At 40.4% G+C, this 17,118-nt stretch overlaps 1 protein-coding gene across 1 annotated transcript; it reads right to left on the bottom strand.

The window, feature by feature from the left end:
- Nucleotides 1–8,424: 8,424 nt before the first annotated feature.
- mep1ba (meprin A subunit beta a) lies at nt 8,425–16,555 on the bottom strand. Its single transcript, XM_076725779.1, has 15 exons — nt 16,517–16,555; nt 16,337–16,364; nt 14,824–14,874; nt 14,697–14,740; nt 14,267–14,345; nt 14,047–14,164; nt 13,337–13,515; nt 12,978–13,196; nt 11,396–11,545; nt 10,484–10,699; nt 10,012–10,268; nt 9,265–9,475; nt 8,988–9,164; nt 8,639–8,886; nt 8,425–8,469 (listed from the first exon to the last, which is right to left on the bottom strand). The coding sequence occupies exons 1-15, from the start codon at nt 16,553–16,555 to the stop codon at nt 8,425–8,427; spliced, it is 2,061 nt and encodes a 686-aa protein (XP_076581894.1).
- Nucleotides 16,556–17,118: the final 563 nt, after the last annotated feature.

The following is a 17,118-nucleotide window of genomic DNA, read 5'->3' as shown; positions in this document are numbered from 1 at the left end:
CTGGAACAGAACTTGATTGTTAGAAACAACAAAAATGGAGCAGTGATCTGTTTCAGTTCATTCAAAGAGCTGCTCTTTGCTCATTTTTCACTGTATTCGTACTTTCACTGAACAGCAGCCACTGCAGCCACAAGTGAAAATGATGGTGTTATGCTAATGTTGATGTTAGCTACAGTAAATGCTAAACTGATGGAATTAGCTAGGTGCTAAACTGCTAAATACTAAAAATGCTAAACTAAAACTAAACTAAACTAGCATTAACAACTGTTTAGCATTTAGCACTACTGTTTAGCATTTAGCTAAAATGCCAAATAATTGTAACAGACACACAAGCGGAGAAGAGTCATAAAATCAGCAAACTGACTCAGTTAATGTGCATTATAGAGCCATTTCTACTTTCAGTTTGCTAGCATCAGCTAACATTAGCCACCATCAGATACTGGACATACATGACCAAGTTAATATGTAGCAGCAAACCCAGAGTGTATTGACTTGAGCAAGGGTTTATTTTTTGGATTCAACTTTGTATTTATAGGAGGAAGAATTAGTTATTTCTTGACTAGAAGTTCATAGTCTTGCTTCCAAATCTGCCGTGTGAAGAGCTGCAACTGCTTCACTTGTGTTTAAGAGCACAAATATAAAGCCCCGCTCCATCTGAATGGGTAATGTGATTTACATATGTGAAAGAAACTCCTCTGTTTGAGACCTATTTTTTGTTAAATGTCTTCCTCCCTCCTCTATTGGAAAATGTGTTTCAATTCTGCAACGAAAAATCTAAAAACCTAGAGTTGGCGGAGAAATTCAAGTTTTGTCTTGTGTAAAGTTCTACAAAAAACAAAACAAAACATATTTTTCTACAAACTTTATTTGTGTGTGCCTGAAATGTGAATTGCCAAGTTTTCCCTTGAGAGTATCGTGGCCTAAAAACCTTGATTTGAAACTTGAATTGGGCTCCAACCACTGGATTATGCAGCACTTTTGAATTAGCAGTCTGTGGTACCCTGAGATGATGGTCAGTACGCTCAGTGACTTGTAACCAGTGATCCTCAAATAACAATACCAGGTTAAGAACTAAAGAACAATTCTTCCACAATTCCCATAGTCTCTCAAGGACCTGGTGAAGAGAAGTCTTCTTTGATGATGTCAAGATCATTGGTCTTTGATTTTCCTTGATATATTTAAACCATCTTCCGGATATTAGTGACCAGGTCAGCGAGTAAACTCACCACAGGTTGACTGTACCGTATCTAAATAAGGAGTATGGACCTTATATTGTGTGGCTTACAAAGCGCTTTAAGGAGAGTTTAGACACTGTGAAGAGAACTCGTGTTTGTGTTTTATGATGCATGACAAATGAGTGTGGAAGTGTAAGTTGTGTTGAGATATCGTGCCAGTGTAGACTTGAGTAATTGGATTCTCTGTGTTAGTGAGTGTGTGTATTATCAAATGCAACAAAGGTCTTCATCCGCAATGGACCCAGGGACTTTGCAGTTATGTGTGTTTTAACCAAGTGGTCACCAGGACACCCCCTGGTTGCTCATGTTGGGTTCAGTTCCAAGTGAGATATCCTCATCTTCATTAAAGTAGCTAACTGGCAATTTCCCCAACCCCCCATTCCAAAAAAGATGAGACACTCTGTAGAACATTCATTCATTCATTCATTCATTCATTCATTCATTCATCTTCTATACTGCCTATCCCTTTCGGGGTTGCAGGGGCTGGAGCCTATCTCAGCTGCCAACGGGCGAGAGGCGGGGTACACCCTGAACCGGTCTGTAGAACATACAGAATGTAATTTGACCTTGCCTAAAGCAACTAAAGACTGGGAAAGATGTGGAATGCTCCAAAAACACCTGTTTGGAACATTCCACGGGTAAACAGGTTCATTGGTAACAGCTGATTAATTGACCTTTTACACAGCGTCCCACATTTTTTGGAATTGGGTGTTGCTGATAGAAATTACACAAATGATATTTTCCATTTTTTTAATCTCTTTTAATATTGAGGGGTCTTCTCCTCACACATGCATTCAGCATGTGGTGTTCACACCTAAACTGAAACTTCGCTTCTAAAGCTCAGTCCTGCCTCGTCTCTTAAGTTTACAAGTGGCTGGGGACGTCTCACTCCTCGTTCATAATGGCTTATAGTCACCATAAATCCCTCCTGGAGGCCTGAACACTAAGCCACAAACAGAGAAGCACAGAGGCAAAGTGCAGAGAGGTCAGAACATGTAACCAAATCAGACTTTAATGTCACGCCACAGACTTTAGTGACATTTAGTGACCACTGAATCCTCCTTTTAAAGCCACGCTGCCGTTGTGAAATGCACTGCAACGTGATCAGTTTATGACTGCTTCATTGGTTTGTTTGTCATCTTGTATCACATACTGGAGGATGGTACTGATCCTGAATCTGTTACTCGTACAAGTGTAAATTAATGTTAGAATTAGGTTATTGGTTGTGTGTGGAGTTGTGGTTCCTACTGTTTGTAGTTTACATAGAAAAGGTTTTTACTGACGGTGGCACCTTAGAGCTGTGATGTAACTGACCTGCCTTATGGATGAATAAGATTGATGACATGTTGATTTAGCTTTTGAGAATGTTTGTTGCTTGCAGGTGTGAGTCTGGTGCCCTGTGAGCATTAATAGTCTAAATAACCTGCTGCCGCAGAGCTGTGAGCAGCTACAGTGGAAACCTAAATATTTAACAGTGTTTAAGTAATAGGCTCAAATATGTATTGAGGCTACTGTTGACCTGAATTATATAATATCAAGCTGTTTGCTGCACGCTGATACTATGAGCTCAGTTCAGTTGAATCCTGAAAGCATCTTCTGACTGGCTGAGGTCTAGGACGTGCAGAAGCAGCTGTTTTTGTTTGTTTACGCAATGATTATCACTTTCAGTATATTATTATTTTGTGGTTGTGGAATTCATCTTTTTTTTTTTTAGCTTTCACTCTTAGTGAAGAGGCTGTAATGTGTTTGTTCCAGATGAAGCGTGTGCTCTGCAGGTGGAAAACGCCGCCTGCCGCCTGTATGAGGCCGTGTCCAGACGAAAGTGAGAACACCCTCTTAATGTGATATTGATGCACTAGTTGATTTTATCTCAGTCAGGGTGACGCTGTGTACATGTGGTTAATGCCCACTGCCACAGTTAACCATTAAGAGACACGATCCAGTTTGTCCCAGCGTCATCGGACAAAAGATTCCAAAGTCTCACCACGATCCGACGTTATGCATCATTTTCTAACAGCTGGTGACAGTATGCAAACTAAGGCTGCAACTAACAATTCTTCTTCTTATCGGTTCATTGTTTTTTAGATGAATCATTGGCCATTGCATTTGGTAGACCGCAGTACTGATGATGAGCACACAGTGTTGGTCAGAGGCACCAGGGTGAAGAGCTGAGTCAGAGGCCTTTAAGGGCTCTGTCTCACTTGTCAGGTGAACCTGAGCCAAAAGCGTTTCTTTTCCCAGTCATTATGTCGTATTGAGTTGAGAGTGTGTTGAAGCCGTCTTGCCTTGATCCTGTCTGAGGCCTGTGTCCTGTCAGGATTTAGTGGCTCTGCATGAAGCTTGGGGCACTGAGTGGACTCCTCCCTCCCTGTCTTCATCTTCCTCTCTGTGGCTCTGACTCACACAAGCATCTTTAGTGCTTGCTCTTAGGTGATTTTTACCCGTCTTTCCATCTGTTTGAATTCAATTCTGTTAATGTGTGTGGACACTAAAGGGAAGTCTGTGCTCACAGGAAATGACAGCAAAATCTAAACAGGCTTCGGCAAATGCAGTGATTTTATTTTTTCCGTTGACACTATATTACTCGATTTCAGGGTGTTTAAGTCTTAACATTTCAAACATTTCCGACCGCTATTTAGGTCTGCCATTAAGCTAAAGCACAGCTTTATGTCAGTTTATCTGCCGTTTTCTGTCATCTCAGATGTCATTTTCTCTCTTTCTTCTTTTCGTTGCTGGTCAGAGAGACTCCTTTGTGCACTGACAGAGATTCAGGGGCTGCTCTCATTTCAAACATGATGGCCTGACTTTGATATGCTCTCAGCACATTTGTGCATTTGGGTTTGTCTAGATTGTTTGGACAAGGTGTTTGTGTGTACATACGTACGTGTGTGCTTGTGTAGAGGATGAGGTAGCAGTAACAAGTTATCATTTTTGGAGGCATCGTTTGTAAGTTGTAAGACCTGTCTGCCTGTGTGCATGGTATGTCTATGTGAAACATATAAGTGTTTCAGGTTATTTTCCTGTGTGTGCGTGTGTCTGTAGTGTTATAGCAGAAGCGCTGTACGCCTGTTTGCTTGCAAAAGGCAATCTCCAGTCATTGTGAATCATCAGGTCAGTGTGAGAAAGAGTCAGTTTGGAACTTCAGATTGAATATGCAAGAGTGCAGCCACCCATTTATACTGTGATGTCTGTAGTATCCATTCCTGTTAACAAAGCACACATTAATTGAGGCAAATCTTGAAATTCTTTACAGCACAGAAGATAAAAGATGAAGTCGTGTCCAGGGAAGATAGTAAGAAAAATGAGTCAAGCGCTTCATTCTGCTCGACACAGAACACTAATTAAGACAGATTTCAAGTCAGTATTAATTAACTAAAAGTGAAGAACAGTCACACTACAACAGTGATTATACCTTCATATATACATCATATATTTGAGCTGTCCTTAATGTGATACATATTGACAAAGTATCCAAGCGGGGTTGAATCAAGGGCAGGCTGGAAAAGGCTGGACATAGTTGCAGAAACTTGGAAAGCTTTTGCCTCTCATTCGAGGGGCCTCTTCAGGTCTAACTGAGTGGTGGGGAGTCCCACCACTTGGGTTGTTGGTGCGGTTGTTACACAGCCAGGAGCACCATCGCCCTTGATTCAGCCCTCCTCGAATAACTACGACCTGGATGACGGAGAATCTTCACAGACATATTGGCGAAATGTTTACCGGGCTGCAAAAGAGCTGTGTGAATACGTGACACCATTTTGATGAGCCCCAGCTTAAAGAACTAAGAACACTAATTTAAACCCAAATCTGATCTTACTAGGAATGTCTGATCAGGTTTGGGAATGAATGTTGAGCTACACAAGTTCTGAAGGCCTAGAAACACCAAATCATGACCGAACTATCAGACAACCAAAACCAAAAACATTTGGTCAGGAGGGAGAAGTTGCACACCGATTGCTATTATCATTTTGAGCCTGAACAACTCAAAAATGTCAAATATTCAGTGTAATATATTTTTAAATGTCAAAAGACAATCCTTATGACAATTGTTGCCTTTTTTGGTCTTCCTTTTGGTTTTCTATGAACCAGGGTGGTTGAGAAGTTGACCAGTTCGTTCAATAATGAGTGAAAGTTGGAGTTGGACACTTGTTGATATGTGGGATATTTAAAGAAATAGGATGATTGATTTGGCCAGATCAATTGTTTTTCAGTGAAACATTAAAACATAAAGAGTTAATGTTAATTTGTGTTCCCAGATGATCCATCCTCAGTGAGTAGTCCTGCTTCAGGAAATGTCACACAGGTCAAACCGAACTGAAAGCATACGATTGTTACCTTTTCTTTGAAACCTTCTTCTTTATCAAAGCACAATGTGAGAAGGACACTGTATGCAAGACACAGGCAACATGTGTAAACCTGTGTGAGTTAGTCCATGCTCTATAGCCTTCCAGTTGAGCGTGAATCATGGCACTCATGTTGTTGTTTGAGTATCTCATAATAAAAATGATGCTTGACTTGAACTGATGTTTGTCTGGCATTTTTGGGGCTCAGTGAGTGACTGATTGATGGGTGTAATGATGGACAGATAGCACCATAGAGACCTTTTCAAGGAATTTAAAGGTATATTTGGAGACGTCTATAAGGTTGATAAGACCAGTTTAATGATCACTAATCATATCAAACAATAATCCATGGGTCTCCGGAATGTGTTTATGTGGATGTTCAGGATAAAAGTTGTCACTAAATTTTGTCTACTTCGTCTATGGCTCGTGGAGTTTAACTTGTTTAATCCCAACGGTCACTATAGTAACCGTAAAAATGTTTCTTCGTTATAAGGCTCTAAAAACCTTACTGAATTATGTGTCAGTTTAATTTCCAACAAATATTGAAATAATAAAGGGTCTCAATGAAATATGTGCAGTGTCACATGTTCACTGTAAATTGCCACAAGACCGAAGCTGTTTACATCCTGGCTGTACAATGAGAAAAGGATGGCTGCATCAATGCCCCCACAAAAACGGTTGGTAAAGTATGTTAACATAAAGATAAGAAAACATTTTTGGTATACATCATACTTGAGGTGTCTAGTATTTATATAGGCATTTACAATTACTCAAACTTGTATAGTGTAGTCATAGAATGAGCAAACATGTTGACGGCAACAATTGTGACCGTTGGGATAATACAGTGTATCTATGCAGACACATGCTAATGTTGCATTCCATTTGCTTGGGAAGTCAGTAGCTGGGAATAGCATGGCATCCGAGTTGACCATGTTCCATTCAGCAATACTAGTTCTATCTATGGTTCTAGCTTAGTGAGCCACACTGTGACATTAACCATTGTTAGCATTAGCAGTACATCCTGTAGCATTAGTTCTTGTTCTAGCTAACTTTCTGCTGTGTTCTTCAGTTGGCTTCAGTTCATCTGGTTGACAACACAAATATCAATGATGACCCATTTTTAAAGGTTAGGCCCATCTTCACCGAGTTCAATCACTCATACAAAGTTATGCCATTTCAGGAATGGCTGTCAGTGGATGAGAGCACAATCCCATACTATGGCGGACATAGACGTGAGCAATTCATAAGAGGTAAACCAATCCATTTTGGTTACAAACTATGGAGCCTTGCCTCATCCAGTGGTTATATGTATCACATGGAGCCATATAATGGATCCCACATTCTCCTCCCTGAGACTGGGTTGGGTCAGGGACCCAGTGTCGTTCGATCGCTCTGTCTTACAGAGCAAGCTCAGATGCCTCAAGGTTGCAAATTCATTTATGACAACCTCTTTACTTCACTTGCACTCCTCGATAAAATGACAAAAAGAGGATATGGGTGCTCTGGAACAATGAGGCAAAACCACCTGTTTGATGTCCCATTCAAGTCACAGAAGGACTTCATGAAGGTACCCCGGGGAACCTTTGAGGTTCTGACTGAAGACGAGAAGTTGCTGGCACAAAACCAGTGAGGTCAGGAAGGAGATCTCTTCTGGCTGCTAACTATTCAAGATCAGGCAAGATATCACAATGCTTCTCACTGGCCAATCAACACGACGCACGAGTCCCAGAGATGTCATCTTTGTGACAAACGCACTACCTACAGATGTGAGAAATTCAAAGTGCCACTGCATATCGAGTGCTTCAAGTTGTACCATAACCAGTAGAAAAGAAGATGAGAGTGAACAAAAGGGTGGAAAAAAAGCCAATAAAGAGTAAAAAGAAAAGCAAGAAAAAGGGAAAAATACAATCAAAAATGTTTCTGAAAAAGGTCAGTTGATTCAAGAGATGGGCTACTTGTGTCAGTATTCATATGAATGTAGTTGTATTTTTGATACTTTAGGCCTAAGTCACACTAGAATGTCATAGAGCATTCTTTTGGTAATACTGGCTACTACCAGTGACAGAATTGTACAAATATTATTAACTGGGGTGGGATATATGGCATTTTTTATGACTGCATAGGATAAATATGTTCGTATAGTCTATAATTGGTAGATACAACACCTTATCCCATTGGTCACAATTGCAACCGAACATAAAACACACTTCTTCACCTACTTTTCCATGAAAATGTTTAAAAATAATGATTGATTATTTCAATGACACATGATTTAGATATTTTCATGTCTGGGAAAAAATTGGGATTAAATGGGTTTCAAGTTTCAAATTAGGATCAGCAGGATGTCTGTTCCCTTTTGAAATTCTCTCTGACTAATAATATTGAGTGTGGTGCCCCTCTGTGGCTGCAGTTGGATCTACACTCAGCGGACCTCAGGTGAATGACAAACCCTCATGCAACATGCTCTTTGGTCAAGACCCCAAAATAAGTTTTTAAGTTTTCTTTTTTCTTTCGTTTTCACGTTTATTAATTCAGCTGATCAATTACGTGTTCTGTAAATGTTAGCTTCCAACAACCAAAAAAAAGCTGTTTCAGAGGCCTCACCACATTGCCAGGAATATGATTTTGGTCAAGAAATCCAAGAAATCCTTTTTTTTTTTTACTGCCAATGAAGAAGTTGTGATGAAGGGAACAAATGATTCGAACTTGCATGCTATGCAGAAATTTTATTCACACTCAGATTACACATGAGGCGGAGTCCAGTACAATCTGATTACATAGACACTATTTACTAATGTGGTCTCTCTTCTGGTAAGTGCTGATTTTTTTTTTTTTCTTTGATCAGGTCATCATGGAGTGATGAAAGCAGGTGGTAAATCCTTGGTCGGGCGCTCCTGCAATGACACAGAGACACATTTTGTGGTGGTTTGTCAAACACAAACTGACAACATGACAATTTGCTTCAGATAAATTGCTGCAGCTCAAATAAGGCACAGTAAATTACTGCTAACCTAATTTGCACTGATGTGAACTGGTTCTGACTAATGCTTAACTCACACTCACCTGCGTGGATCCATGCATATCCTGCATGATCACTGCCTCATCACTTTCCTGCCGTCTCCTCCTCATCCTCCAGACCAGCATGGAAACCACCAATATGACTGCTGCCACAGACCCAGCCACAGCCGTGATCACTATGGTGTTATTAGCAGCACTCTGTGGGGCACCTTGGTCTGCAGCCTTCATCAAACTGTCCTCAGCACGGACAGCAGAGCGGGGAAGAGGCTGAGGTACCAGCAGATCAGAAATATCTGAGGACAAGTAGACAACAACCATGATGTTGGAGACAGGATGGTCTTAGATATAGAGTGGTGACATCATGCTCCCATCTACTGTCTGAATGACTCCACACCTTCCAGACTGAGGAAGAAGAAGGCATCGTCTCCTTTGATGAAGTTTCTACTCTTCAGCCTGCTGTGGGTGATGAAGCTGCTTGTTCCAAAGCCTGGGCCTCGATAGTAATAGCTGCCATCAGACGCAGTCACTTTAGAGCCCACCTTCCTGGGGTCGTCCCAGTAATACTCAGTGCCTGGAACAGGTGAACTGTCAATGAAATCCATTTGCTCTATGAAGAATAGAATGAGTGGATTGTCAAGCTTGCTACAACAAGTTATCCATCCTTCTCTTACCGTCAGAGGACAGCTTGCCAGGGTCAGTGGTGACCATTCGGTGCATATTCATTTGCTGTCTGATGTCAGACTGCTGATCCATCAGGGCCATAGTTACCTGCTGCCACGGACATGGCCATTTGAGGGTGTGGTCATTGGGGCCTGAGGTCAGGTAGAAGTAGGTGGCCATGTACCCTGGACGGTCACTTATCCCATTAAGGTACACACCTATCTACAGATCACAGAGCAGCATGAAGTAACTTTAAAGTACTTTTAAAATCCCACCAACTAACTTAATGGTTGGATTATTCAAAAACTGTTGCAGCAGCAATCTGTGCAAGCATGTGATGTAATATAAGTTAATTGACCACTTGTTAAATGCTCAGCAGGTGCATGCTGTGCACAGCAGGTGTGTGAAACTCTGAACTTCTCCACATGACAAAGTGCTGTGCATGAGGATCTAACAAGAGCAATACTGTCCAAAACAAAAAACACAGGAGAAACAGTGTAAGGAATGGATGAAACTCTGTTTATCTGCACTAACTTCAGCTGCAATTGTTAGTATATTTGGCTAACTAGTGCGTTCAAGGAGCATGTAATTAACTAAAAACCTTTGTTTGTGGACTTGCAGGTTATGTTGAAAAACCTCTTTCAAAACTGGTTGGACTTGTTGGACTTAAATTACTGCTACAGGCCTTGCAAAACAAATATCTGTATTCTTTTTATGTGCCAAGACTGAGAGAACTGAATACTAAAAGGCAAATTTACCTGGAAGGAGTAACCTGCTGGTGAGAGAAAGCGAGGGCTGTACAGTTTTCTTCCTGCTGGTGTGGTGGCCAGCAAGCTGGTGATGTTGCGGATGTGCCAGACATGCTGAGGGCACTTTGTGGATGACAGATTAATATCATCCAGAGAGAAACCTCCCTCGGATGGACTCTTTCCCCTCACACCTTCAAAAACCACACGGGCCTTCTGTGTTACAAAAAGATTGATGTTATGCAGTTCCCAGGAGCCCATGACACCTCCTGTAAAGACAACAGAGAAGAGATATTCATCACCATTAATCACAGATTTATAACTCGGTTTGAGGCTGTATATGAAACCTTTGAGTTTCTGATTTGGTTTCAGCTTCTTTTAAATTATTCTGATCACAAAATATAAATTATTTCAATTGTTGAAACATGAGAGAAGCCATTTGTTCTAACTACACTTATACAATATTTAATGCTTCATTCTTTACCTGAAATACTCTTGAAGAGCTTCAGTTTACCGCTGGGGTTGGTCTGGTCATATTCTTTCACCCAGATATTGAGCACATCATCAGCTGCTGCGGTGTTATGGAGGAAGAACTGCAGACACTGGGCTCCAGGTTTAGGGTAAAGCCACTGACTCTCCAGGACTGCATGGTCACCAGGTTCAGCAGAGGCTGTGCTGAAGTGCATGAAATAGCCTTTTCCTGGGGGCAGGAGGAGACAGCAGTGGGTAATGTTGGGCATCAGAAGTTTGTCATATTACAGTAAATAAATAAAAAGTATTTTAGTTCTGCATGATCACCTGTGAATACCTCAGCAAGTAATCTGTGGAATAAACAAGGTTCAGGGGCTGCTGTTGGTACTATGGTACCATATTCAAGAGCCTACTTCACAACTGTCAGTTCAATATGTTTAAAGCTCCCTTTTGTCTGATGTTTTATTGAAGGCTAAGAAATAATTGCCACGACTCTGATTGAATGGTGATAATGAGGAGATCAAAATTTATCAGCCAGAACAGAGGTGGATAGCTTTTTGGCTTTCTGTGAGCAGTAAATCAAAGAATTATCTCGTTGACTTTTATAACAGCCAATGAATGAGCCCCTCACTAAATTGTAAATCACTAATAAATTGGTATTTATCTGAAACCTCACACAATAATCAAAGTATTTTTACTGCCAGCCTGTACATTGTACAGATAATGTCATCGATGAATCACCTCTGGCAACTTTTGGAAATATCTTCAGATACTAAACACCGAGGCCAAGTATCTACCGTAAGAGTGAGTGGGGGTAAGTAAGTAGAAAGAAATAAATAAACCCTCCAGTAGATTTTGAGAGGAATGTTCAAATAACCAAAGTTAATGCATTCAAAGACATGCATTTGTGATGAGTGATAGTCACCTTTGCATTGTCCCATGATGGAGAAGTCAGTCTTAGGCCCTCTACTCACAGAACTACGCTGTTCCCACTTTCTGTTGCCGGGACCCTGAATCATCCCACAGATGTTCTCCTCCTCAAAGTTACAACTTTCCACAAAGGTAGAAGACTTGGCTGCAGAGAGAAAACAGTCACACTTTCATCAAGAGTACATTAGATTTGAATGACCAAGACTTTTAATCTAATTTGTTTGATTGTCACTTTCTTTACCACTCCTGTCATAGACCTGGAATGCTACAAAGTATTTTGTATTTTTGTCTTCCTTTATGTATAGGCTGATCCTACCTCATTTAGCTACGTGTTATTGCCACAATAATGCTTTTCACTGTAAGGATAATGTTCATAGATGCTCGAGGAATAATCCTATTTTATTGGGTGCTGTGCTATTGGAGAAAGCAAATGCAGCTCCCTTCATATGCAAGCAAGTGGTTTGGTTGGCTACATGTCCATATCAAGATCCCAGATACAGACAAAGAAGTGATTGGCCAAGCATGTGCTGCATCTCCTCTGCATTCATGGCTGTCTGAGGTGTAATACTGTGGGCTCATAAATTATAGATTATTGCTCAAGATTGTCAATATATATCAGCTTCAGCTCAAAACTCTGACCCTTCCACTCTGCTAGGTTATTATGGGACAAAAATCATTTTCTTCTGATTTTGTTTAGTTTAGTTTGTCAGACACTCAGAGGACCCTTTTAACAGGTTTATTTAGACAATTTACTGCAGGTCACATACCTATACTTTACATCACAGCTACTGTTTTCCAAAATAGGTAATTGTGTCATAGATTTTTTACCTTTCCTGTATTCATGCCTCCACCTCTTTATCCATAATTCTCATTCATCTTTTTTGCTTTACCTGTTTCTTCATTGGTTGCTTGCTGTTTCAAGGGCGAAGTGACACTATAGTATCATGCAATATTTTGGAAGCTAATGTCCTACTGACTGACTTGTGTAATACTGTGGGAGCAAACGTATTGCATACCACAGTTAAGCTGAATTTTATGTAATGTATTATGTTTCATAGGTTGAGGTTCAAACTCCGCAGTAGCTTGTAGCTAAATGTTAGTACAGAGTACACATGAATTGACACTTTTTCTCAATAACCAGTGCAAGTTAACAGCTCGTTTAAGATGGAGGCAAGGGCTGCATAACTAATTAACAAAGTATCTAAAAGATATTGTAGCAAGTTACTGAGGTTCACTTTCAAGAGAGTGTTCAGTGACGAGGAAGCTGATGATTGCAATATTCAGTTAGGCTCAAACTACAAGTCATTCTTTCAAGTTGTTGGCAAACATGACATCAGCACAGGCACTAAATACTTTCATTTCACTTCATTTTCATTCCTGCCCTTCAGCTAATGTCAAGCATGTGAGCAAAGCGTTTGTTTAGCTAGTTTAGCATGGTTGTGCTTTGGCAACAGTTTTCATTATTTGAGAAACAACATTAAGTTAACGCTACCTAAATTCTTGAGAGGGGATCTTTTCTAATCTCACTGAATAAACGTCTTTAGAAAAAAAGAACACAGTGTGTTATGATGACTCACTGCAGCCATAGAGAAGGTTGAGCTTGGTTAGGTCACTGGCACTGAAGCCCATCCGCTGACCAATCACATCCATAAATTGAGGGATCTTGGTGACGATGGTGGGCTCGGAGCCGATGTTGAAGGACGTCTTACTGTAGTGCATTACAGAGCCATAGTCATAGGGGACGCCTAGAGCACTGGACACCGTGTCATCGTATGTTCTGAAGTTGTGCTCTTTTCCTGAGGAAGAAATATTAAGAATATGCGGGAAAATTCAGCCCTTTGTTTTTGATTTTTAGAAGGATTGATAGAATGTCAGTATTACAAGTGCCTATACACTAATTTAAGTGTTCAGCTGTAATTCAACAGGTCAGTGTTACCGGCTTCAATGCGATCCCACATGATGTTGACGTAGTCATCACGGTCAGCTCTGGACTGCTCGTGCCAGAAACCCAAAGCGTGCAGGAACTCATGCTCAACAGTTCCTAGACGATCACAGTTTTTACCAATGGACAGCCGCTGCTTCCCCACACGCTGGTTGCCTACAGAGGAGGAGCATCTGCAGAGAGGGGAGCCAAGATAGCCTACACTTTTAACTGAATGGTCTTTTAGCTCTGGAAAGACGGACAGCATTCAGAGGATGAGAAATATTCCTGTAGCTCTGCCAGCCTTGGCTCTAACCTGCGTCACTATTTAAAATAAAAAAAAAAAAATGCACAAACATAGACTAATAAACTACCATATCATATTGGAATTAGTCCCAGACTTTCATGGGTTTATTGCTTTCTGTCTGCCTTTTGGTGCTGGGCAGATAGCATACAGTCAGCTCTCTGGAAAAAGGTTGATAAAAACTTTGAGATTAAACCAAAGCAGTAAAGTTGTCATAAAACCAAAACAATGGGCAGAAAGATTGTGTAGAGCTGAAGACTTCAGATCCACCTCTTTCACATTACATACACATTTTATATATGAAAATATATAGAGTGTTAGCATAGTGAATTCATGTGCCGAGACACATTCAACCAGCCATTATGTGAGGCACAGTTTAGTGTTGCTCAGCAGTACACTTTATGTAACATGAACAGCTCACCCGCTCCCTTTGAACACAGAGATGTAGTTCTCCTCTCCCGTCCACGGTGTGAAGTCAATACAGGTCTTCAGTCTGTACTGCTCAAAAGCCTTCAGGATCACTCCCTTTGCATTCATATCTGCATGTTACACAATGTCAGACAAAGAAACATGAATTTGGTGCATATCCATAATAACAATGGAGTACTGTGAATGTGAGTTTCCATAACACAGTGTCTTACCAAGACTGTCCTCTAGGTAGTAGGGAATGGTGGTTGGCCAGCGATACTCATCTCCTATAACGGAGTTTCTGCTGAATTTCTGATAGAAATGAAGAAAAAGATTTTTGCATGCACATAAATTGGATATTTGGAGAGAACAAAAATCAGTTTTATACTCAGTTATCCACATAAGCACACAATAATAACCAAATTTTATTATTATCAAATAATTGGAGTAGGTCATTTCTGATTGGCTCTCCATCATCTGATCATTAGTAGGATCATCGGTGAGTATGGAAGCTTTCTCTTCAAAGTATAATTTGTGCCCTATCACGTGGCCTGAATTTATGCACAAATATAACACTCAAATAGGCCAAAATGTGTAGATTACTGAAGAGCAGCAGCAGTTTTTAGTCTGTGGAGTCTTTGGTGTGTGTGCACACTAACTTACTTCCTCCTGTTGGATATCTCCCTCCAGCAGGTCCAGCCCAGCCACTGCAAAGGAAAATTATACTGGTTGAAAGCCCTCAGAGGCATATTGTACAACAAAGCAAAACAAAAATAATGAGTCCACAAACCTTCATTGATGTTAAAGATGTCCCAGTCATGGCCTTCATCAACGTCAGTTTCTGCAGATGTGGAATCAGGAATATACAATTGGATTAATGGGACACAAAATTTAAGAATTTTTTTCTTTAACCTCTTTTCCTCAGAAATAACTGCAGACATTGAAAAGAGTAAGGAAACGTAAACCTCCTATCTTTATCACAGGAGGAAGCAGACCATTTTAGGATTCCTATTATACTGAACTCAAGAATAAATGAAACAGGAAAAATCTGCAGGGTGGGATTTTATTCCCCTGAGCTTCTGACAGCAGCTGAAAAGGCTTCTTTTCTCGACACTGTCAGTATGGCTTTACCTGCAGTCTTACCTGAACCAATTAAAGACCCCACTCTGTGTTGTAGCTATGTGCAGAATTAAAGGGTTATGCCAAAGACTTGGCCTCCAGGATTGAGTCACATATGACTGAATGCTTTATTTAGTCTGGTGGGAGACGAAATTTGCATGCATATTCCTTCATGTGAGACACTTTTCAAGAGATATTAAAACAAGACGCAATACCTATGGGAGGAGCTTGAGAAGTTTGGCTTGATTCAGGGCCTCATTAGGCAGGTTAAAGCAGCTTACACAAGACCTTGAACCATTGTGACAGTCGGCATCTTATCTAACCCTGTATGTCAATAATGCCTCCTCCTCAGCTCCTCACATTTTGGATGTCTCTCTGCCTTCACATAAGATATATAGTTTGAGTCCCAACTCATGCCTCTTAATCTGAAAATCCCAACCGCAAAGGGATACACTTCAAATTTCTGCATAGGATGTTTCTCACTTTCAGGAAGTTCTATCTGATAAAGCTCGTATCCTGTCCAGACTGTGAACTCTGCCCTATTGAACACACACAGGCTTTTCTTCACATGTATTGCCCAGGGGTAGGGCATTTCGGGAATATGGTATTTACAAGCTTATCTGACCTACTTGATATTAAAGTGTCATATTGTCCATTGGCCCTGTTGAATGTAATCTCACCTCATTTTGAATTGCTGCATATCTGTAAATCTTTACCGTTGGGTATGTGTGCATGAAAGAGTACGGTTTTGACCTGTTCCATATGGATGTATGTATCTGTGTGGAAAATGTCCTGAGACAACTTTTGTTGTGATTTGACACTATATAAGTAAAACTGAATTGAACTGAATCTCATGTCATCAGATGCTTTTTCCCTCTTCCAGAATAATTGGCTATAATATTTGCTAGATATAGCATATGGAGATGTCAACAGCAAAAATGCATAATGCTAATCGAGTTTGAAACAGGATGTTCTTAACTTTCCCTTTTGAGCTGGATATACAGCTCAAGGGTGTAGTGGGGATACTGTTAAGAGAACCTGTAAAATACAAGACATCTGCATCATGCAGGTACTGCCTAAAAATCAAGTAATACAGGCTGGTCTGGGATATTTTATGATTTTTACCTCAAGTTTTTATTTGCTTTTGACAGTAATTAACTGGACAAACACAATATGTGACTCACCTGTATCACCTGTGAGCTTAGCTGCTGCCTAATAAATAGATTAGAAAGCACATTAATTAATCAATGGAGAAAACCGATGACGATTTACTAAAGAATGCATAGACAACCTGGGAGGCAACTCCACATTCAAGCAATGTTTTGCACTGGAGATACAATATGAATGCAAAGGCTTACACTCACCAGTCCCAGGCTGAAGAACAGAATGATCCATGCTGCCATGGCTCCAGATGCAGACACACACTGCCCCAGTCCTGCTGTGTCTGAAGAAATGTTTTCGCATTGTTTTTGCACATTCACGTAATCTGATAATCTTTATGACTCGGGTTGAAGGAGATAACATGACTGTCCGATTAATTATTAATACTCATGATTATCTTATTTAAGTGTTGCAGCCACACTAATAAACATACGATGGTGCAGGTGGTTTGAAAAAGTTAAAACTTTTACAGTACACGCACACACACGGATGTGATCTTACCTACCCTGTAACACAGTTTGAATCAGTGGAAGCAGCAGATCACGACTGCACAGAGCTGTTATTTAAAATCACCTTCTGAGGATGATCAATTAAAAGTATTTGAACCGTCAAACTTTAGTTTGAACAAATCTTTCACCTTAAACAAGGGTCAGAGTTTGTCAGTCTGACTGTGTATATGTCCATTTATGTTCAAAGTATTTTTTTCTGGAAAAGATGGAGGATTTAACAACCTGGGGACAGTTGACATAAGGTTGATATTTACCAAGGTAACTTCTTCCCATTATGTTTTTACATGCTATTGTAA

This window comes from Chaetodon auriga, chromosome 3 (genome assembly GCF_051107435.1).
Source record: "Chaetodon auriga isolate fChaAug3 chromosome 3, fChaAug3.hap1, whole genome shotgun sequence".
Classification (NCBI taxonomy): Eukaryota; Metazoa; Chordata; class Actinopteri; order Chaetodontiformes; family Chaetodontidae; genus Chaetodon; species Chaetodon auriga.
Note: the sequence above shows the minus strand (reverse complement) of the source record. Positions and strands in the feature narration are given on the sequence as shown.

Excerpts from the sequence above, each read along its gene's own strand:
- mep1ba (XM_076725779.1), bottom strand. The coding sequence starts at position 16,555 with ATGGCAGCATGGATCATTCTGTTCTTCAGCCTGGGACTG. Across the intron at positions 14,741-14,823 it reads CATCTTTAACATCAATGAAG|TGGCTGGGCTGGACCTGCTG; the intron begins GTTTGTGGACTC and ends TTTCCTTTGCAG. Across the intron at positions 9,476-10,011 it reads CAGCAGGTTACTCCTTCCAG|ATAGGTGTGTACCTTAATGG; the intron begins GTAAATTTGCCT and ends TGTGATCTGTAG.